Here is a 24,427-nt window from a genome sequence, read left to right on the forward strand (position 1 = left end):
CTAGTTTTGGGGAGCTAAAATATGGTAAATTTCATAACAATGAGACATAATAAGTCGTTTCGTTTTGTAAGAAAATTGGATTTGTTATTATATGGGAATAACACACATGCAGAAAAATGATTTTACATTAACAGTAAGTTAGAAGAATTCAATTGACACTTTGAATTGATACATAATAATTCATTCATACTGTTTTTCAAATCTATTTACTTATTTGAAGCAAAGTAATCTATTCTAATCAAAATGCACATTGTTATTTTTCTCAATTGTTGTGTTTAACTGAGTCAGTGTTGAAACATTTATACCAAATTATGGAAGTCTTTGAAAAAGCTTGTAAAGGACTTACTTGTTTCTGTCAATGTGGGGTTAACTATCCACACTCGTACAAAAAATCAGTAATTTTTTGTACAGTTGTGGACAGTAAAAATTGTGACGTCAAATATTTTAAATTATGATGTCAAAGTTTACGGGAACCTGTGTAATTTTACGTAATGGCGGACAAATTTTCATACAAGTGTAAATACGTCTACATGTGTTCCCGGCTGACCTGAGAATCTAACCCACTAGAACTAATAGGTCATGCAATAATAACTTTTCCATTGTGGCGTCAGATATTTTGTATTATGATATAAAAAATTTATGGAAACCTGTGTGATGTCCAGTAATAGCGGACAAAAAGCGATAATGTGTATTGTAATTTTGTAAATCAAAGAATACAGAATGAACCTGAATGTGTAATTTCAAATGTGCCCACAGGTATTATTTTAGAATTTCAGATTATTGAACTTGTGTCATAGAGACTGCAAATTGTCAAATAAAAAATACAAATGTATTACAAGGACCTTAAGCTGCGGAACTGTAGCTCTAATGTCCTTATGATATTTTTGACTATTTGTTGACGTCCAACAGCTGCCTTGAATAGAGAACATTGTGTACATTGTATCTATGATCAAGACCTTCATTTTGAGTTGATATTGTGTGATACAAAAATAACATGAGAAGCTCTCAAATAAACTTATAAAGATATATTTTTCTTCCAAATCTATGATTAAACTTGTCAGTCCCAAATTTAATGTGACACCTTGAAAGTGCTTTACTTTCAATTCAACCCAAGTTTACCAGTCTCACAAATTATTTTGATATTATAGCTTAGCATGTTTTATTTAAGAGCAATATGTTTTCAAACAATATGACTGAAAGTTTCATCGCCAATGTATAGGAACGGTACCCTAGTCAACCATCTACTTTACTGATCCCTTTGGGAGCCTATATTCATTATCATTCTCTCCATTTATAGCTGCACAAGTATACCAGAACCTCAGATACCTATTCATATTGAGTCACTGACAAAAAGTTAAAAAAGAGGTAAAAAATAAAAGGAATTGGTAATCATGGTAATTGTAACACATGGAAGTAAGGGAGCCGGTGGCTATTATCAACTGTTTTACCATTTTTCCTAATTGAATAAAAGTCTTTAATTTTAGTATTTGACCCCTGTTCTATTTAAAGTCTTATATACATGTATGTTAAACTTCAAAATAAAAAAAAAAGTATAAGATGTTTTATATACTTGAAATTAGCTAAGTTTTACTCTAAAAGAAGTGAACATGAGCCTTTTTTTTTTAAATAAAATCCTTTATAATTATCTAAATCTTCATGTTCATGTATTTATAGATATTGGATATCAATATCACTATATGTGATAAACTTCAGCAACAAACTGGTGAGCTAATTTTTGTTGGAAGAACCACTCAATGAAATATTTTGTCAATAATAAGTTATAGGCATGTAATAAATATAAAAACATGCTTGCAAGACTTAGTTCCACATGTTAGGTACATATATTATATACATATTATAATGTCCTGATGATAGATTGTGGAGAACTTAGAACAATCAGTTATATGGGGATGTGAAGCAGTGTTGTTCCCTCTTTATAGTTGTAAATTACATGTTTATAATGTCAATCTTTTTATTGTGCCCTGTTCAACCTGGAGCAGGAAATATAGAAAGAAGTATCAGGCATTCAGAACATAATGGTTTAAATGTAATTTGAAAATTGCATTGTTAGAACGAAGGAATGAACATTTCTTGTCAGATTTTTTATGAAATTTATATAAGTAATATATTGATCCATTTTGAAAAGCAGTGCTGACCAAGTCTTTTCAAAGAACCACATAATATTTATTTGAGATTCCCTGGGATAGATTCAATATGTGCATCAGATGGAAACATAAAAATTCTGTTCTTTTATTTCAGAGTTATCTCATTATATTTAGAAAGTTCATCATTAATTTTATCTGAAGTGTCCATCCTTTTCGGCTTTTCACACACTGTTGAGTATTCACCAGTATTGGACAGGGGAGGATCCTGAAATTTTCATAAGTGGGGGCCCACTGACTACATTAGAGGGTGCCCCTCTCCTGGCTGAGGCATGCTTAGTGATTCTCTGTATATAAATAGTAATATTGAAAAACGATTTTTGTATTTACTGCTTGTAAGCTTTGCAAGAGTGTTGTGACAGTCTCCTACCCTCTCTATCTCCTCCTTTCACCAGTCCAATATTGTATTTCTCACTCTATCATGACACTGTGTGCTACCTCTGCTTCTTTTACCAACATTTATTTCCCAGTTCTTTATATAAAGGTTTGACAGAGATTCATCAAATAGCAAATAATGAAAGAAAAAGAATGAGGACAAGTTTCTTAGCAAATAATTTCAGTACATGTGTATTATCAGTTCTCTATACGACGTGACATGATTGTCATTTTATAAACTACTGTAACAGTATTCATATAAAAGGATTAATCTGACTAGTCAAGATTATAACACTAAAGAATTTAAACAGAAAAGATTAAAACTAAATGAAAATAGTTAGTTGTACAAAATAATGCTTGATAAAATGTACACTTATCAACCTGTCATCATGGTCATGATAGGGCTAAATTAAATTGTCTACAAGAAATTTGACCCTTTCTCCATAATGTAAGTGTGTATGTATGTCATTTTTACTGAAATTTTAGAATTAATGGGATGATGATATTTTCTTTGAGAACATTTTTTATTTATATGGTATACCTGTAAACAATAATATGAAAATTATAAAAAAATAAAGACCAAGACAAATTCAGTATTTTAATGGAGAATTTCTTTTAACAGTATATTGCATAAAAATAAATAGAAAATTTTATTAGTTTTTAATCATGTTGGATTTTAAGTCACAATTCTGTGTGTTAAAATTTCATGATTACATTTTAAATCCCAAAACAAAGACGTTGTTGTTGATTTAATTTGATGTTAAATAATTTATTGTTTGTTGACATGCTTTATACATGTTATAGAAAGGCTTTATTGTTACTGTACTAGGAGTGAAAAGTTTGAATTATTTCCATACACAATTGTTTGTTGAGGCTGATGGGAATTTAAACACTCACCCTCTGTGAATTTGTATGAAAGAATTTTTAACAAAGGTTTGCTGTTTCTCTATTTCATTTTCTTTTTTATGAGGTATCTTAAGGTCTCATTTGGTTTTAGTAAATATTTGTCAATTTGAGAAAAAATGTGATGATATTTTGACTTATGATAAAATAAGTTTATTTGACATTTTGATTATTTGACCACATTTCAAACAGTCATATTTTACACGCATGCTTAAAGACCTTTTATACCCTTTCATATTTTGTATAAATTTTTCACTTTTAACAAGTGACCATTGTATAACAAATATTGATAGCTTTTCATGGATTCTTTCAAATGTTTGATTTTGGTAAGTTTATTTAAGATAAGGTTTCTATATACTGACCAAGTAAACTAAATGTGCTATCCATGGCCTGAGAGGTCGGAAAACATAATAACATTTTCTTTCCTGTCTTGTGTTAAATTGTTTGTCTCCATTTTAGTTTATTTCTTCAGAGCATTAAAATTTCTTGTTCTAGAAGGTTATGAAACATGTAACCAAATCAAATATTGATAAAATGATCAACAGAATAGGATTAGCACTTCTAAGATTAAATATGTGCTAATGAAAATGATTGACAATGAGACAACTCTTTAGAAGAGACAAAATAACACAGAATTTAACAGCTATAGGTTACTATAATATATGACCTTCAGCAATGAACAAAGCCCATACTTCATACATGTAGTCAGCTATAAAAGGCCATTGTTATTTGGATGGAGAGTTGTCTCGTTGGCACTCACACCACATCTTCCTATATCTATGAAATGACAAATGTAAAATAATTCAAACTAGAAAACTTGCAGCCTAATTTATGTACAAGATATTGAACAAAAACATGGGGAAAATTTCTGAATCTTAGTTCAGCTTGATTAAAGTCAACAGAAAGATTCCTCATGATGTACTCTCCAAATAAAGCAGTGAATTGTCAGAATTCAACTTTGATGTTCTATACTGAATAATAGTTATAATCAACTTAGTACTTTCTTTTAGTTTTATTAATAAATCTAGTTACATTTTCATTCTATCATTAATATTTTTTTACATTTCTAGGTAGATGAAGGAAAAATGAAACCAGGATAGTTAAAAACAGACTAAGATTATAGCAGAAATGCCTCAGATACGGACCTTCTGTCGTATCAAGCCAACAGGGGATTACTATCCAGAGTTTGAAGTGTCACATGACACCCTCAGTTTACGGGTACCAGAGCTGTTGAGGGACTACAACAATCCAAAGGCTAACAATAGAACTACGGTACACCATGAGTTCCACTTTAACTACATATTTAAGAATGTGGCTACTCAGGAAGAAGTGTTTGATGTTGCTGCTAAAGATATTGTAGCAGGTATGGTTTTTTAGAGTCACGAGAAAAAAATATACTTATAACTTCAGGGAAAAATACATAAACTGAACAAAGTGAAAACTATAAAAAAAAAATCACAGTAACTCGGATCCTTGCATTGACAGTTCAAAATGGGTTCTGTAGAACTTATATATGTTATTAAAAGTTTCTGATGAGTACAAACTACTCATGAACACCTCTTCCCCAACCAAGAAAAAAATATATTTGACATATTCTATATACAGCTTTAAAAAACAACAACAAATAAGCCAGCCTTCGAGGAACAACACTGCAAATTATCACCTTTTATTAGATACAGACAACATTTTCTTTTGCAGGTGCCCTAGGAATTACCATGGCCAAACTTAAACATTTTTAAATGAAAAATTGTACAATATCAATTTGTTTATAGAAAACATCTGTTCATTCCATTATTTGTAGGATTTTTGGATGGTTTCAATGGTACAATCTTTGCTTATGGTCAGACTGGTACTGGTAAAACATTTACTGTTGAAGGTTACGGCAAACAGTATGAAATGAGGGGTTTAGAACCCAGGTAAGCTATGTCATGTTGAATTTTACACAGGAAACAGTCTGTTAAGTTAAAATATATTTAGGTAAAGTAGAAGATGACACACACACGTAATATATATATATAGAACAACCTATTATTTGTACTTGAATGGAGAGTTGTTTCATTGGCACTCATACCATATCTTGTTATATCTACATATACGTATGTATAGTAAATCAAACAGGAAGAATAAAAGGACATTGAGGAATTTATCATGCTCATTTTGCAAAATGGAAGAACTTGATGACGGAGATTTTAACAACCTTAACTGTTTTTACAGCCCTTGCAGGGTTGGATTAATTGAAAAATGAACTGATTTATTGTAATTTATATTGTTGCAAAACTGGTTGTAATTCTCCTTTGTACTGACTCAAAGCCAACTATGAATGAGAAACTTCTTTAACTAACACATACACACACACACACACACAGAGAAAACAACTTATATTTTATTTTGTGTTGAAATGAAAAATGCCTTATAAACTTTCAAGCATTGCATTTTGGAAAGAAATAACTTGTAAGACCAAAACGTAGGTGATTTCAGTAGAGGTAAATGGCTTAATGGTGTAAACTTTTGACTCCCTGAGTATACCACAACATTTTTTGTAAATTATGGTTGAATTATAAAATTATATTGAATAAATATTGTATGTTTTTAGATCTCTATCCATGATATATAAAGCTTTGGAGAAACGTACAGATGAAGAAATTGATGTGCACATATCTTATATGGAAATATATCAAGAAGTTGGATATGATCTACTGAACCCTAACTACAAACAACAGAATCCTAACACACCATTCCCTAGGGTAATGACATACAAACTTAAATTACATACTGAACCCTAACTACAAACAACAGAATCCTAACACACCATTCCCTAGGGTAATGACAGGCAAACTTAAATTACATACTGATGTATACTTCTTGTTTCCTATTATCCATCAATCCAAACACACCATTCCCTAGGGTAATGACAGGCAAACTTAAATTACATATTGATGTATACTTCTTGTTTCCTATTATCCATCAATCCAAACACACCATTCCCTAGGGTAATGACAGGCAAACTTAAATTACATATTGATGTATACTTCTTGTTTCCTATTATCCATCAATCCAAACACACCATTCCCTAGGGTAATGACAGGCAAACTTAAATTACATATTGATGTATACTTCTTGTTTCCTATTATCCATCAATCCAAACACACCATTCCCTAGGGTAATGACAGGCAAACTTAAATTACATATTGATGTATACTTCTTGTTTCCTATTATCCATCAATCCAAACACACCATTTCCTAGGGTAATGACAGGCAAACTTAGGTTACATATTGATGTATACTTCTTGTTTCCTATTATCCATCAATCCAAACACACCATTTCCTAGGGTAATGACAGGCAAACTTAAATTACATATTGATGTATACTTCTTGTTTCCTATTATCCATCAATCCAAACACACCATTTCCTAGGGTAATGACAGGCAAACTTAAATTACATATTGATGTATACTTCTTGTTTCCTATTATCCATCAATCCAAACACACCATTTCCTAGGGTAATGACAGGCAAACTTAAATTACATATTGATGTATACTTCTTGTTTCCTATTTTCCTATTATCCATCAATCCAAACACACCATTTCCTAGGGTAATGACAGGCAAACTTAAATTACATATTGATGTATACTTCTTGTTTCCTATTATCCATCAATCCAAACACACCATTTCCTAGGGTAATGAGTCGGACTAATGACATATAAACTTAAATTGCATATTGATGTATACTTCTTGTTTCCTATTATCCATCAATCCTAACACACCCTTTCCTAGGGTAATGAGTCGGACTAATGACATATAAACTTAAATTGCATATTGATGTATACTTCTTGTTTCCTATTATCCGTTGTTGTTCAGTATGTTTTTCTTCTTCTCTTCTATCTCAACAAAGTGAAATTTATAAAGTGCTTAAAAGTATTGATCATGTTGGAATTACTTGAAAATATGTCAGGTGTCAATTTCTTATAATTCAAACTAACAAATCAGCATGAAAAAACATTACAAAATTACAAGAGTAGACAAAAGCCCCTGGAAAAAAATAAGACAAATGTAATTTTCATATTAGCATATAATTGGCCAAGTTTATTTTTGAATAACAAAAATCAGTATAGTTTCTTTCTTTTACACCTATATCTTTTGTAAGTATTTATTAACTAACATTCATATCAGAAAAAAGACCTCAGAGGAAATATCATCAGGGCTAACCCCAAAACATTGATTAATAAAATGAAAATAGAAATGATTTGCATAATAAGTTCTTCAAGATTGGTCATTATTAGGCTATTAGTATTGGATATATGACAAACTAATTTTGAAATACACACATTGGTCTGATGAACTACCCGGTAATCTGAATTAAAGCTAAGAAGCACTTCTTTCAAGGATCAAACTATTCACAATTTGACTCAATCTTTTAACTATTTTAACAGCAACTATTTAAAGACATGTTATTTCCATAATCAATCTTAAAACAAATATTTTTATTATATTTGACATACTTGAAATTTATTAAATAATGAATATGAAATTTTAGTTTTTTTGGTTGTGATTTAACATTTTTGCCAGTTTAATACTGAAAGAAAAAAAATATGGTCAAGGGGGAGATAACTCTTAAATTTTTACGAAGCAATTGAAAGAAAAAATATATTACTTTTGTTCACTATTAGGAATACATTCAAAAATACAAACCATTATATTTAATTGGCAAATAACACTTGAGAATGTAAGAAGAGATCATAGTTATACACATTTACCATGTAAATATTATTATTATTGTATAGATAGAGAAATGTTAAAAATACAATTTGAAGTAAAACAAAATTTCTCAGTTGACAGAAAGTGAATGTGATATTCCTCATGGATTGAAATGATCCACGTACTATAATTTATGATATAAATTGCTTTTAAAAGCTATCTTTACTTTATATTTTTTTCTTCTATGTGGGGGTGAAGTTTTAGTTTAATCTGATCATTGAAGGTAGGGGCGGTTTAGTTTGAATATGTAACAAACTGAAGATATCAAAATTCATACCTTTACTGACAGTGTAATTTGAAGTAAAAAACCTTATGAATTTTGAAAATTATTGCTTATGGCTTTAGTTTTGCCCATGAAAAAACAGAAAGGGATTTGAAGTTTTCATTTTAAACTGAACAATTTGGCAAAAAGAATATATTGATAAATGTTTAAATGACTAGATATTTAAATTTTGCTTAGTAATTTAAATATTATTACTGTGTTTTTTTGTTTTGCTAGGTCCATGTGTTAGAAGGCACAGGTGGAGTCTGGGTTGTCAGAAACCTGTCAGTTCATAAAGCTCCTACTGAGGAGATAGCCCAACAACTATTACAACAAGGTCAGCTTAATCGTAAAGTAGCTGCTACCAGTGTACACGATAGATCATCACGTTCACATGCTGTGTTTACTATACAAATGACGTCAAAGAAACCAGGCTCCGATACTCTACTAAGGTAAGGTCAGCTTAATCATAAAGTAGCTGCTACCAGTGTACACGATAGATCATCACGGTCACATGCTGTGTTTACTATATAAATGACATCAAAGAAACCAGGCTCCGATACTCTTCTAAGGTAAGGTCAGCTTCATCGTAAAGTAGCTGCTACCAGTGTACATGATAGATCGTCACAGTCACATGCTGTGTTTATTATACAAATGGCATCAAAGAAACCAGGCTCAGATACTCTACTAAGGTCAGTTAATGTATTTGCAGAATATTTGCCAACATGTCCTCTTGGGTCTCAATACTTCAGGTTGATGGTTGATTTAAAATAAGGATTGTATAAGGATTATAGATTATACACAAGTTCCTGTACTCAATTCTGATATTAAAATGTTCTTTAGAATTGCTGCCTCACACTAAAAGGACAAGTCATTTGGCTAAGATTAGGCCACACTTAAAAATATTTTGGTTTGCCCAAACCCTACCCAAAGGTTAAGACAGTGGGTAGGTAGGTAGGCATTTTGTTTTTTTTTTCACAAAAAGAAATTTCAGTATCAGATGTTTATTAGTCTACATGCTTATCTGAATAAAAAAAAAACTTCTTCAAATCAGGACAATAAAAGATTTTGAGTAGGCAGCTTTTTTATGCCCCACCTACGATAGTAGAGGGGCATTATGTTTTCTGGTCTGTGCCTCCGTTCGTCCGTCCGGTTAAAGTTTTTGGTCGAGGTAGTTTTTGATGAAGCTGAAGTCCAATCAACTTGAAACTTAATACACATGTTCCCCATGATATGATCTTTCTAATTTTAATGCTAAATTATAGTTTTGACCCCAATTTCATGGTCCACTGAACATAGAAAATGATAGTGCAAAGTTCAGGTTAAAGTTTTTGGTCAAGGTAGTTTTTGATGAAGTTAAAGTTACATCAACTTGAAACTTAGTACACATCTTCCCTATGATATGATCTTTCTAATTTTAATTCCAAATTAAAGTTTTGACCCCAATTTCACGGTCCACTGAACATAGAAAATGATAGTGGGAGTGGGGCATCCGTGTACTATGGACACATTCATGTTTCTTGGTAGGTAGGGTTAGGGAAAATAAACCTATTCTTTTTTATGGCCTTATGTCTTTGATATGAAAAACAAAAAGAAATATTGGTTCCAAAACAGAGTTCCTTCAAATAAACTAATTATTTGAAAATGAGGTTTGTTACAAGATCATTTTGTTATATTTTCCTAGAAATGAATAGTGGTAACTGTTTCAATATAATATTTTAAAGAAGTTTTGATGTAAAGAAGTTTCCTGAAAAGTCATTATAAAATACTGGTAATGGTATTTAGTTTAAAGACTGATATTTGAGATAGAAAAGAGTACTATCCTTGTATGAGAAAGTGCAATCTTGAGCATTTTTGGAAAAGTTGTTATTATGATTTGAATTTTTCCTAGAAAATCATTGTAGGACATGACATCATAATAAGATAGCAAGCATACAAAGACATGATAATTCCCTAATCAATATTGAATTGTTCATTAAAAAATATACTTTGAAATTTTTTTAAATAGTGAAATTATTGTGATTTAACATATTTTTGCAAGTTTACTAAGAGAGAGAAAAAAGTTATGGTCAAGGGGGAGATAACTGTTAAATTTTTACAAAGCAATTGTAAAGAAAATACATAACTTTTGTACACTGTTATGGAATACATTTAAAAATAAAAACCATTTACTTGACTATTAACACTTAAGAATCTAAGAAGAGATCATAATTATACATATATACCATGTAAATCCTTTTATTGTATAAAAAACATAGAAATGGTAAAAATGCAACTTAAAGAATTTGAAGTAAACCAAAATTTCTCAGCTGATAAAAATTGAATGTGGTATTTCTCAAGGATTAAAACAAGTCTTCTAAAGTTTATTATATATATTGCTTTTTAAAGTTATCTATACTTTGTGTTTTGGTTTTTCCTCTATGTAAGGGTGAAGTTTTAGTGTAATCTGATCATTAACGGTAGGGGCAGTTTAGTTTATGTAACAAACTGAAGAAGTTAAAATTTAATTATATTGATGTATTTTTGTTCTTTAGCTTTAGCTGTAGTGAAACATAAGAATCACTTCTTTCTCCTTGTGTCTTTGTCCTCATCCATGTCACACTTTTGGTCATCAATATCTCCTGTATATTTACTGGACAGGGTTTAACAAAATGTGCGAATTCTTCTTCAGAACAGCTGTGCACCTCTTATCTATTAGAAATATTAATCTGAGCAATTTTGGGGGTTCCATATATCAAAAGTTGGACTTAGACATTTCTGCTTACATCATTTTGTTAAACTAACTATTAAAATGACTTGACCTACTTGCATTGTACTTCAACACAATCTTTGTCAAAACATAAAGATGTGCACCTATTATTCTAATTTTATGATCCAAACAATAATTGGCTATCATATCCTATACACAAACAAGGACTTTACCATTTCTGTGAATGATATTATAATCTGGGAGGTGAAATATATCATGCATATGTATTTTATTATTTGATTTAGGAACAAGTGGATTGTCTTAAATATGCATGAAATACTTGCTACTGGACATTTAACTAAAACCAATCAGAAATTCAATGCACAAAAACTAATTAGTAATTTATTAAACTGGCTAAAAGAAAAAGAAATACAGAGAGGAAATGAATGCAATAGGACTATGCATAGATACACATTATACTTAAGCTTGGAAGATTGTAAACTACAAAGCCTTGCCAAAATCTAGTTTGACATTTGATTTTCCAGTTTTTTATATCTGACTATCAACCAATACTGTAACCAACAGTGAAAAATCTACTACAAGAAAATCCATTATTAAATTATATTATTGGAATTTTATTCTATATATTAGACCAAATGTTGTACAGGTGTAATGTGATTTTCCATCAACTGGTCAGATAGACTATTACAAATTTAGATTTTTAAGAAAGTAAGTATTGCATTGGCATTTCTTCCTTTTTGAGAATGACAAAATATTTATAAATTATTTTTTTACAATGAATGGTATGAGTAGTTATGCAGTGTTTATAAGCTTTGTCATTTTTCTTATCAACCTAGTCTGAAATCCTATATAGCTGCTTCTTCCACAGTAGTCTAGTTGTAACATGCTTACCAAGAGACTTAGAGTATGGAAGGTTGCTGGTTCGATCCAAGGTTGAGGCAACACAGAACTTAAAATTGGTATTTTCTGGTTGTCCCTGTAGCACACAGACAGTGGCGGATCCAGAACTTTTCCTAAGGGGGGGCCCGCTGACTGACCTAAATGGGCCACTCCAGTCATGCTTCAATGATTCCCTATATAATCAACCTAATTTTTCCCACGAAAGGGGGGGCCTGGGCCCCCCAGGCCCCCCCCTCCCCCCCAACCTTGGATCTGCCTATGACAGAATTGTCAGCTTTGGCATCATTCTGTCAGTCTCGTATAATGCAGGGTTCATATACATGTCACATTAAAATGTTCTCATCCTGACCTACATGTAATACATGTCACTGGACATTAATCATCAATTTATTATCATGGTTTGTTACTCAATAGGAAGAGGAGATTAAGCAAATAAGACTGTCAGCCACTATTTTGTACTTTTAAATGCCTCACTCGCAGCATAACAATAATGGGATACTGTACAGCCTTCAGCAATGAGAAATATTCATAACGTATATTCCACTATAAAAGGCCCAGATAAGGAACATATGAAAAGTTTTTATTAACTAGTCAGTTCTAGAGTATTTATTATGACCTTAGTTAAATATATGGTATCATTTGATAAAAAAAAAATGTTCCGTTCCTTTGATTTGATATTTAAAATGTTTTGGTTTGTGGTTTTTATGATGTTTTCTTTTACAAGTCAAAACAAATATTACAAACACATTTGGCATGCTAAACTATAAACATAAGAAAATAAGTAAATAATGTATTTGAAAAGGCTTTCACAGTTAGCTACGATCTAGCAAATCTTCTCTGTGGTCAGAAAATAAGAACAAATTTAAACAATTATAATGTAAATAAAATGTTTACATTTTACAAATCTGTCAACCCACCTAAATGTAGTAAATTAAATAAAATTGATATTGAGCAAGAAAATAACTTGATCAATTACTGTAAATTCAGAAATTATTGCGTGCATTTATTATTGCAATTTAGTCCTTTTAGACTGCGATTTTAAGTTTTGCGATATTGGAAAAAATCCTGTTTTATTCATATAAAAAATTTCAAAATACGAGTTTAAATTATTGTGATTACAACCCTGTCGCATTTTCCATTTATATAAACATTGCAATACGGTAATTTCTGAATTTACAGTAATGTAACAGTATTAACAATCTAGATCAATGTTGATCCTTTCTTTTTCCACATACAAAAATACTTTAGTCTTTATAGTCTTTAGTGAGTGTCAACTTGACACTATAACCTGTGTATTTAGATCACACTGGTAGTCTAATATTCAGGAGCATATTATTATTGAAAAGCATATCATCAATGTAATATGAAAATTAACCCTGCTTTGTTCTAGACTTACACGCTGAAATGAATGCTTATACCTGCTAGTTCAAACTTTTTCACTAAAGTACAATGCAAACTTATTCATTTTTTTCAAATTTCGTATGTTTTTTTTGGGAGTATTTTATAAGTTTCTGACTAGACCACTTTTATGCCCTGCCTATGATAGTACAGGGGGCACTATTTTCTGGGGTGTGTTAATCTGTTTGTATTAGTCACTTGTGTATTGGCTTACATGAAGACAAACAATGTCCTGAAGATGGTAAATAATTTATCATTTGAAGACATCTGTTGTTTATCAATTGTGACTTTTCAAAACCAGTCAGCAAGTATTTTATCTTTCTATTGACTTTAAATAATCTCTAACCCATTAGCCTTTAAATAAACCAATACTTTATTTGTATAGGTTTGATAGATATAAGTGTTACCGTCAACAGTCGTTTGGTTTAAATAAAATACAGGGATTAGAACCCATTAACCAGTTAACGAATTAGCACTTTAAATAGCCTTTGTCAAGATGTGTTCAATTGTACAACTTTAAATCAACAGTTTTTGTCCTTAGATTTTGTATAAGAGGTAATTGATAAATATTTGTATTGATATGATAAAGAGGCACATCTTTCAGATATTTTTTGATAAATTTCTTCAGTTTTTCTTAAAATAAAACATTCAGCTGAATAAAACATTAACATTATTCATAAAATTATTTTATTACTGCAAAATTTAATTAAATTAATGATTTATAAATTAAATGCAAACATTCCCCCTTTTTGGTACCTCAGAAATTTAGTGATGGATATGTTTAAGATTTAAAAGAACAGAATGAAACATTGTTACAATGTTATACAAGGTATATTAAAAATTCAGACTCAGTTAATCATTTGGAGTATTTTATTACAAATCTGTGGTATGCATTACTTTTGTATTTAGTTTTACTTATGATTAATAGATATGTGTACTAATGTATTCAAAGATTTCAAAAGCACATGTTTTTCTGTCCAAAAAACTATACAATTTTACATCAAAAATTATACATTTTATATATTTTCTATGCATGTGTTTTTCTAGATACTGAAATTTGATTTATTTTGAAAATATTCAAATACTCAGATACACTCAGATATTTTCACAAAATGTTTGGATTGTTAAGGATCTGTTACTAAAACAAGACTATGACGGTGATACTATTCCAAATTTGTCTAACTTAAATTCAAAAACTAACCGTATATCAACATTGATTTCTTCAAGAATGAAATTTAATTTTAGTGTGCTTTTAATATTCCCTATTCTTCACAGCATCTACTAAGATGATTGTTCAACATGGATTAAGAATTAAATGCAAACTGGTATGTATCTACTCTATAAAGATCTTTTTAAAAACAGTTCCATAAACTAAAAACTCTTCCAAAGTTCTCCTTAATCACATTTTTCTATGCCCACTCTTAAAGTGGGGCATCCCACTCTTAAAGTGGGGCATTTATTGCAATCAGCTTGTTCATTCGTCTGTCTTTTCATCCAACAAATATTTTCATCACACTTTTCTCAGTAAGCTATAGTGTTGCTACACAGAAAGGGTAAAGTGGACAATGGGACCTTCGTTGACTTATGATATTTTTTATGCCTGATTTATGGGCATTAATGTTTTCTGGTCTGTGCATCCATCTGTTTGTTTGTTCGTCTGTCCGTTCGTCACTCTTCAGGTTAAAGTTTTTGGTTTGAGGTAGGTAAAAGTTTTTGGACAAGGTAGTTTTTGATGAAGTTGAAGTCCAATCAACTTGAAACTTAGAGGACACATGTTCCTTATGATATAATCTTTCTGATTTTAATGCCAAATTAGAGATTCAACCCCATTTTCACAGTCCACTGAACATAGAAAATGATAGTGGGGATGGGTTATCCGTGTAATTAGGACACATTCTTGTTTTAGAAAAGTTAGAGAAGGCTTGTCTTGACTTAAGTTATTATATCCAAATGTCCAGCAGATTCTGAAACTCTAACTCTAAGGAGTTTCAGAAGGCTGATTAATATCATATTGAAAATTTGTTCAAATGTTTTGCAAATAAAGAGGAATCAAACAAAATGAGAACTTCACAATTAAAACATTGTTTTGCCCTCATAGAATCTTATCCTTTTTTACCAAAAGAGAAATGAAAACAAACAATAAAACTTTTATTTACTTTAACCACAAAAAAAGGAGATTGTGTATTTTATTGGTAAATTTGAGAAGAGATGGATTTCCTAGATTGTGTGTACATCTATTTGACAGCATTTATTAGTTTGTGTATTTGGTCTACAGTTCCTTTAGTTTCTAAAACTTGATTACACATTTAATACAATAATATTTCACTAAAATGACCAATTCACCCATGGCTGGGATCCATGAAGACTCTCTATCCTTATTGTTACCATATCATTTAAGCATGCTCTCCTGGTTCTTTAGTTTTTTCCCCTGTTCCTTTGTTTTCAGGTTGATAATAATTTAATAAATAGAGGACTGAAACCAGATTTAAGACTTTTCTGATAAACTTATGAATAATTGTTGGTATCCCTTATTTCTTTAACTAATCTTGTTATACTTGCTGTAGGAATGGTGACATTAAGTGTTTTAAACCCTTGACCATTCATCCATCCTTTTTTCCGTTTCCACACTCATACTTCAGTTTTCCTCATCAAATTTTTGGAAACTCATACACAATGCTAAGAACCATTTCAAATTTGGGCAGTGAGTCAATTTTGGTAGATTTATGCCCCTTTTTAAAATTGAAAAGCTGAAATGAGAGCATTTGTGTTCTTGGACATGTTCTCCTTCTATTTTAAAAGAAGCACTATCTGTCCTCCTGCTATAAACAAGTTTATAGTACATGTAGTGTGAATAGTTGATTAGCTTTCCTTTAGTACTCACTGTGGCATATCATTAAATCTGTTAGCCCTCTAATACTATGATTAGATTACATATTTAAATGTTTTACAAAGACAATACCATGTCTTAGTGTATACCTTGATATCAACATATCTGTATGGTACGTAGGGGTCGATGCAAGAATAAGGTAGGTCATGTTTGTTGTAAAAGCTTGCAGTTTAGTTCCAGAAGAGAACACATATAGAGACTTACATGCAATACAGTCTGCAGTTGAGGTCATCATGAACTTGTACAATTCTATAATGCTTTTATAAAGCATGTTCATCAAAGAAAATCTTTAATGCAAAATGTGTGAATTGCTGACAGTAGCTCATTTATAGCTTGAAGAAAGTCTGAAATATTTTTTTAACATTTATTGTGTCTATAAGTGCTCAATCTTTTTGTGTGTATTTTTTTATATTTTTCCAATGTTGTATATAAAAACCAAACAGATTTTTTTTTTTTTCATAAAATTTTATTTTAATTTTAAAACTGTAATAAAGGGATTTTTTTTTAAACTAATAATAAAGGGTTTATTTGGTCTATTTGAGAAAGTATTTATATTAATTACATTATGGTTAAATCCTAGTAATCAAATACTATTCTATCATGTGTAACAGTGATTTGTTACAAATGTTTATTAAACATTCAGAACAATTAAAGTATTGTACTTTAAGCCATTTTCATTACATTCTTACTACAATTTCAAACACAGTGAAAAAAATGTTGGATATCAGTAATTTTAATAATCAAGGACAGCTAACCTGAGTTGGGGTTCTAATGCTGCATGTAATTTTAATAATACCAGGAGGTTTCAAATAGTAATAGTCAGTGATTTGATCAGTACAACAAGACATTATATTAAATGACCATGTTTTAATTAAGTCTCCCAAACAAAGTTTGGAGACTTATTGTTTTTGCTCAGTTCTTATTATTTTTATTATGGCACCCTCAACGGAGTTGGGGTGACATATTGTTATTCTACGTTTCTTTTTTTTCTTATTTTTCTTATTCTTCTTCCACACATTTTGTCCGTCGTGTTTCTCGGAATCCTATGGACCAATGTTGATGGAACTTCACTATAATGAGTACCCCCATGTAAAGTTGTGCACCTTGGTATGGAATGGTAAAAGATGGCCGCCGTTTCCATGGAAACAGCAAAAATGCAAAAAAAATCAAAGTGTTCCAAACTGGAAGAAACTCCACAGGAATGGTAACTGACATATGCTGATTTCAAATTTGACTTTGGAATTTTCAAAATGGCTGTCGTTACCATGGAAACAGCTAAAATATCAAAAATTGTAACTCTTTCGTTATAACACTCAGCTGGATGAAACTTTATAAAAATGTTACCCGGTACGCTAAGATGTCAAAACAATATTTTGATAATCCAAAATGGCCGCCGTTGTCATGGAAACTGGGGCCAAGTTTTGCATTGACCCTATGGAAAAATGCATAAAATCTGCATTTTCTCAGAGAGTATTGCAACAAAGTAAATGAAACTCCATTGATATATAACATGACATGTGGCAATAAGATGTCTGCTTTTAGAATTTTGGAATTATCTACTGTAACCATGGTTGCAGGACAAATGTTCAAAATTTCCCCAAAAAATCAAAATGCTGCAAACTAGATGAAACTTTACAGAAATAGTGACTGACATGTGCGGAGTTGCATTTTGAAGTTGGAATTTCCAAAATGGCTGCCGTAACCATGGAAACAGCAAAATTGTCCAAAATTTCAAAATGCTCCAAACTTAATGAAATTTTACAAAAATGATGACTTGCATGTGTAGATGCACTCTTTGACTTTGAAATTTTCAAAACGGCTGCCGCTCGCCTGGCAATGGGGGGATGAGGGTGCCATCCGTTATTGCTAGCAATTACAAATCTAGTTATTCTTCTTCTTTTTCTTTTTCTTCCGCCACTTTAAAAAATCAACTTGTCCGCAGCGTTTCTCCAAAACCACTTGTCAGATTTACTTAGGGTTTCATAAAATGGTAGACTAATATGTCTAGGTGAGCCATCAATCTTTCGTTTGTGCATTGGGGTCTATTAAGGGGTATTTTGGGGAGTAGAAAGCAGGGAGGGTTTTACTATAGAACCCTATGGGATTTTATTTTCAAAATTTTTTAAATGAATATAACTTGAAAACTATAAGTGATAGATACATACAGTCTTCAGAAATGATAATAGGACAATAAAATAATTCACATGAAATATAGGGGGATGCCCTGGGGGGTCATCCCCACCCCCTTCAATTTGAGAATGTGCTATTATCTTGTAAAAAGTCCAGATCCCCACCCCTAAACCATATATATTCTTGTGGGGGACAATAAAACAAATCAAATGAAATAAAAAAGAAGTCCCTGGGGGGTCACCCCACCCCCTCTTGTTGGAAAACTTTTAAACGGTCCAGATCCCCACCCCTAAACCATATATATTCTTGTAGGAGACAATAAGACAAATCAAATGAAATAAAAAGGAAGTCCCTAGGGGGTCACCCCACCCCTTCTTGTTTGAAAACTTGTAAACGGTCCAGATCCCCACCCCTAAACCATATATATTCTTGTAGGGGACAATGAAACAAATCACATGTAATTAGATGGAAGTTCCTGGGGGTCACCCCTACCCCGTTCAATTTGAGAATGTACTATTATCTTGTAAACAGTCCAGATCCCCACCCCTAAACCATATATATTCTTGCAGGGGACAATAAAACAAATCAAATGAAATAAAAGGGAAGTCCCTAGGGGGTCACCCCACCCCCTCTAGGTTGACAACTTGTAAACGGTCCAGATCCCCACCCCTAAACCATATATATTCTTGTAGGGGACAATAAAACAAATCAAATGAAATAAAAGGGAAGTCCATAGGGGGTCACCCCACCCCCTCTAGGTTGAAAACTTGTAAACGGTCCAGATCCCCACCCCTAAACCATATATATTCTTGTAGGGGACAATAAAACAAATCAAATGAAATAAAAGGGAAGTCCATAGGGGGTCACCCCACCCCCTCTTGTTTGAAAACTTGAAAACGGTCCAGATCCCCACCCCTAAACCATATATATTCTTGTATGGGACAATAAAACAAATCACATGAAATTAGATGGAAGTTCCTGGGGGTCACCCCCACCCTGTTCAATTTGAGAATGTACTTTTATCTTGTATACGGTCCAGATCCCCACCCCTAAACCATATATTATTTTGTAGGGGACAATAAAACAAATCAAATGAAATGTAGGTAAAGTCCCTGGGGGTCACCACCACCCCCTTCTGTTTGAAAACTTGTAAATGGTTGAGATCCCTACTCGTAAGCCATATATATTCTTGTATGGGACAAAAAATCAAATCAAATGAACATGGGACCATATGAATGGGGAGTTATCGGAGCTTTGTTTGGGAGACTTCGTAACAGCATCCTGTTACAATTACTTCTTGTTTAAAATGGTGTTTAAAGGGAATGTTGCAAAAATGTGATAAATATAACTGACAAATTCTGTGCAGCATAACTTTATTTAAAAAAATCAAAGAAAATAAAAAATTCACTTTATTTTTTCTTCTTCAACAAATGATACCCGTTTGTTTTCCTTCCTGATTACGCTAGGAGAAATAGAAAAGTGCCCCCCTCCTAAGGTTAAAAATAATAAGTATTTCATACGATAGTCAGTGGCGGATCCAGAACTTTTCCTAAGGGGGGGCTCGCTGACTGACCTAAGGGGGGGCCCGCTGACTGACCTAAGGGGGGGGGGGGGGGGGGGGCTCCAGTCATGCTTCAATGATTCCCTATATAATCAACCAAATTTTTCCCACGAAAGAGGGGGCCAGGGCCCCCAGGATCCGCCTATGCTATCAAAATCCTGGATATAAATCCACAAGACCATTTGATTCACAATACAAATTGATATATTACTCTACCGACCGTGCAAGGGCTGTATAGCCAGGCAAGGTCGTTACAAACTTCCATTTGTTGTATATTACTCTTGGGAGGCAGATTAAATCATACCTCTATAAAGGAACAAGGATACACATACAAATTTATATCCCGTCGAGGACCATGATTAAACCTTATTCCATTTTTTGACTGGATTTTTCAGAATTCAAAAATTTGTCCGTCAACTCTTGGGTCAGGACTAAAAACTGAGTTTCATTTTGTATTTTAGTTCTCGGGCAAGGAGTTAAGAATATATCGGTCCTCGCTGGGAATAGGATCATTAACCAAGTAAAGGCTTTAATAAATAACAGTTTTGACAAATATTCTGCAGGTTATCTCAGGGAATTACTTTAAACACAAGTTTAAACAAATAGTGATAAAATATTTAAATCAAATGTTGAAATTGAAATAGCATATATGTGCCTTATCTTCTAAATGAATTGAAAATATAAGATCTTTTACAATAACAGTGCAGTTTATTGTCTTGGTACAAGATAAAAGGTCTTAACTTATTCCCTTTCAAATCAAGTATTGCAGTCCTAAATGTATATATATAGGTGAGTTTTCTTATGCTGATATAGTTCCTATAAAGGTTGTCTAATATCTTATTATTATTACATATTTTTCAGCTGATTAGTCTAATTGCAATATCCTTTTTCACATTTTAGGATGATTTTTTTCATATTTTTAGAGAGTGGGGTTGAATTCTATAGTCTATATTCTGGAAAAATATTTATCTGATCTTATTCATCCGCATAGAATAGAATAGAATATCATTTATTTCCATAAGAGTATCCTCAATGGGCAATGACTTGTGCTCGAGAATATATGTGTAGTTCTGCAACAACAAAAAATACATGACCATGTCTGTTGGTTGACTATGGGGCATACTAATCACATATTTTGATAGTGCCTGTGCTATGCCTATTGTCACCCATGCTATGCAATGTCTAGGACAAGTGCCTGTGCTATGCCTATTGTCTCCCATGCTATGCAATGTGTAGGACAAGTGCCTGTGCTATGCCTATTGTCTCCCATGCCATACAATGTCTAGGACAAGTTCCAAATTTGATACTGTTCAATATTAGAGAAGAGTGCCTGCTGTTTAGAGCATTATTATGATTTTACTACTTTTGAGAATTTTCTAATCTATTGTTTCAGTTATAGATAATACTTAAAATGAAATGATGACTTACAAAGCCAGTTAAGGAATTGTTTCGGTTGACTCACTTTTTAGCATAATGACTACTGGCTAGGGGATTCATCTTGTTCCAACACCTGGGTTGCACATAAAAAATGTCACCTTATTTTTAACCGGATTTTTGTGACAAAAATGTCGGTTATTGATTTGGGGATGTACGTCGGGCGGTCGGTCGGGCGGCAATCAAATGTTGTCCGTGCATTAACTCATGAACCGTTCAACCAAAGCTTTTAAAATTTTAATATGTTGTTACTGACAACTAAATGAAGGTCAAGTTCAATAATGACGATTTTGACTTTTACCGTTTAGGAGTTATGGTTCTTGAAAGATTGAAAAATGGTGTTTCCAGTCGTGTCTGTGAATTTTCTCATGAACCATTCAATCTAAGCTTTTCAAATTTTAATATGTTGATACTGATGACAGAATGGTGGTCAAATTTTATATTGACAATTTTCACTTTCACCATTCATCAGTAATGGTTATTGTGATATTGCCAGGACACAAATAACTATTAATAAATCCGGTTTGCTGTCATTGTGACAGCCTCTTGTTATAAGATTTGACCAGAATCAATTTTTTTATTACTTTAATGAAATATTGTCTTTTATAAAGGCATTTCAATACATGGAAGCCAAGTTAGTGTTGCAGACTTCAAACAAACCTTCTGTCAAAGTACCAGTTATTAACGCAAAAACTACTTGAACTTTTTTCTGTATAAATATACTTGACTTTTTAGTCAATATTTATCATGTAGGATTATAATTCACTTTAAACCCATTACAGATTGCAACATAGGACTGCATTTCTATTTTGTTGCTACTGTATAAGGACAAATTTATCTTCATTAATAGCCTATGCATTTTTGTGCAAACTAGCTGACAAACGAAATCAATATTTAATATTATGATAAAATAATAAATTACAAAATTTGAAAACACAGTGTTCATTAAAATTCTCCAACATCTAAGATAAACAACAAAAGTTAAATAAACCTAGGGATTATTTGACTAACCTGTCATTTATAAAGTCATTAGACAGAAAAACATACATCTTTGTTTACATAAAGTTACACAAATCACTCTTTGATGTCACCGGTTCACTCTCTATTAAAGTTGTTACAGAAGATGTATATTGTATAATGTAAGTGAAAAATATTGTTAAGTTTGATATCTATTAAGTTATTATTATTTTTTTAGAATGGGATAGGATTTTGGTAGTTTTGTTATTTTTAATAGGTATGCTTTTTAGTATTTTTTAATAGGCACGTTTTTGTCAGTTCAAGATTGCACTGATCTCATTTTGTAAGTTTTCTGGGGTTTTTTGGTAGTATTAACAGGAGTTTTAGGCAAAGGGGCTAAGTAACATAAATGGCCAATATAACCATCAGTTGGTGTTATAAGACTCAGGTTTACTGACTTCAATATAATTTTGTCAAAAAGATGACAAATGCCATTAGATATATAATCTTTTGTTCTTTCAAAGTTTGTAGTAAATAATTTGTGCATTATCATTTCAGATCTAAACTTCATCTGGTAGATTTGGCTGGTTCAGAGAGAGTCTCTAAAACTGGAGTTCAAGGTCATCAATTGAATGAAGCTAAATGTATCAACCTCTCTCTTCATTACCTAGAGACTGTTATTATAGCACTACAGGGGGAAAGTGCCCCGCCCAGTAGACAAAGGCCTGGTAGTGGAGGAGTAAAAAAGTAAGTCTATGGGAATAGGGATGCCTTGCCTAGTAGAAAAAGGTCGGGTAGTGGAGGAGTTAAGAAGAAGAAAGTAGCAATTCAATACTTAATGGTCATTGCTGAGGTTGTGAGTTTGAACCCTGCTAGTGTGGGTGCACTTGACTCTTATCTTAATTGATAAGGACTGTCAGTTTTCTGACCGAAAGTTGCTTGTTTTCTTTTAGGACACTCCCTCCACCAATAAAGACTGACTGCCATGAAATTGCACAATAGTGTTGAATGTGGTGTTTTAAAACCAATCAATAAATCAATCAATCAATATTTAATCAAAAAGAGCACTATGAGGATGTTAGAATATTACACAAATACACTGTACACTAATTAACACTATACATTCTCACATAAATGATAATCTGTATGTTCTATCATAATACACTTAAAATATCAGTGTTTTATAAGAGATGAAGTTCAATAGGTGGACATGTAGAAAGTGAAGTAGCCAGTTTATTGTTTTTTTAGTGACCGATTCATACATGTAATTGAATTGCAGTTGATTTAATGTGACTGTTTTTGAAATCGCTTGCAACTATATTGTCAAACAATCAGAATTTGGAAAAGTGAAATATCAATAAAAAAACGAATTCCAAGGAAAATGTAAATAAGAAAAACACTAGAGAAAACACTGACATACATGACATAGTATGATATCACTAGAGAAAACACTGACATAGTATGAAATCACTAGAGAAAACACTGACATAGTATGAAATCACTAGAGAAAACACTGACATAGTATGAAATCTCAGTTGGCATTCTTTAAACACTCTTAAAGACAAGAACCCTAAACATTCCTATGCCAATTCATATTTTTCTTTTTATTTCAGATCTAGATACAATTTACCGAACCGACCAGCAACAGCAGAGGGAACAAGAGTTGGAAATATCAGTAAACATGTCCCATACAGGAATTCTCTTCTTACTATGGTCCTTAGGGACAGTTTGGGTAGGTATCTAGAAATATCAGTAAACATGACCCATACAGGAATTCTCTTCTTACTATGGTCATTAGGGACAGTCTGGGTAGGTTTCCATCATTCATACAAAAGAGAGGGTTGTATTAACTATACATTGAACCGCAGCTTTTTATCAAGGCTAAGAGCCGTGGTGTAATGGTTAGCGCATCAGACTACTAACACAAAGGTTCCTGGTTCAATCCCCGCTCCAGGGACTGAATTTTCTGCTCTCCCTTGACACCATTTGCCA

General features: G+C 32.1%; 1 protein-coding gene across 8 annotated transcripts in view; it reads left to right on the top strand.

The window, feature by feature from the left end:
- The window catches only part of LOC143082305 (uncharacterized), an 85,419-nt gene that overhangs the window by 22,613 nt on the left and 38,379 nt on the right, over positions 1-24,427 (top strand). For 2 of the 8 annotated variants that reach the window (XM_076257927.1, XM_076257933.1), the window contains exons 1-7: positions 59-133; positions 4,511-4,803; positions 5,242-5,356; positions 6,034-6,184; positions 8,696-8,910; positions 22,994-23,182; positions 24,049-24,167. In XM_076257927.1, coding sequence (XP_076114042.1) covers positions 4,569-4,803; positions 5,242-5,356; positions 6,034-6,184; positions 8,696-8,910; positions 22,994-23,182; positions 24,049-24,167 — 1,024 coding nt within the window. In that variant the 5' untranslated portion in view covers positions 59-133; positions 4,511-4,568. Of the gene's footprint in view, positions 1-58; positions 134-2,966; positions 2,986-3,369; positions 3,471-4,510; positions 4,804-5,241; positions 5,357-6,033; positions 6,185-6,531; positions 6,601-8,695; positions 8,911-9,045; positions 9,151-22,993; positions 23,183-24,048; positions 24,168-24,427 lie in introns of those variants that run through there. The other 6 variants (XM_076257932.1, XM_076257929.1, XM_076257931.1 and 3 more) reach the window with 5 other exon arrangements.

Source organism: Mytilus galloprovincialis, chromosome 7, assembly GCF_965363235.1.
Source record: "Mytilus galloprovincialis chromosome 7, xbMytGall1.hap1.1, whole genome shotgun sequence".
Classification (NCBI taxonomy): domain Eukaryota; kingdom Metazoa; phylum Mollusca; class Bivalvia; order Mytilida; family Mytilidae; genus Mytilus; species Mytilus galloprovincialis.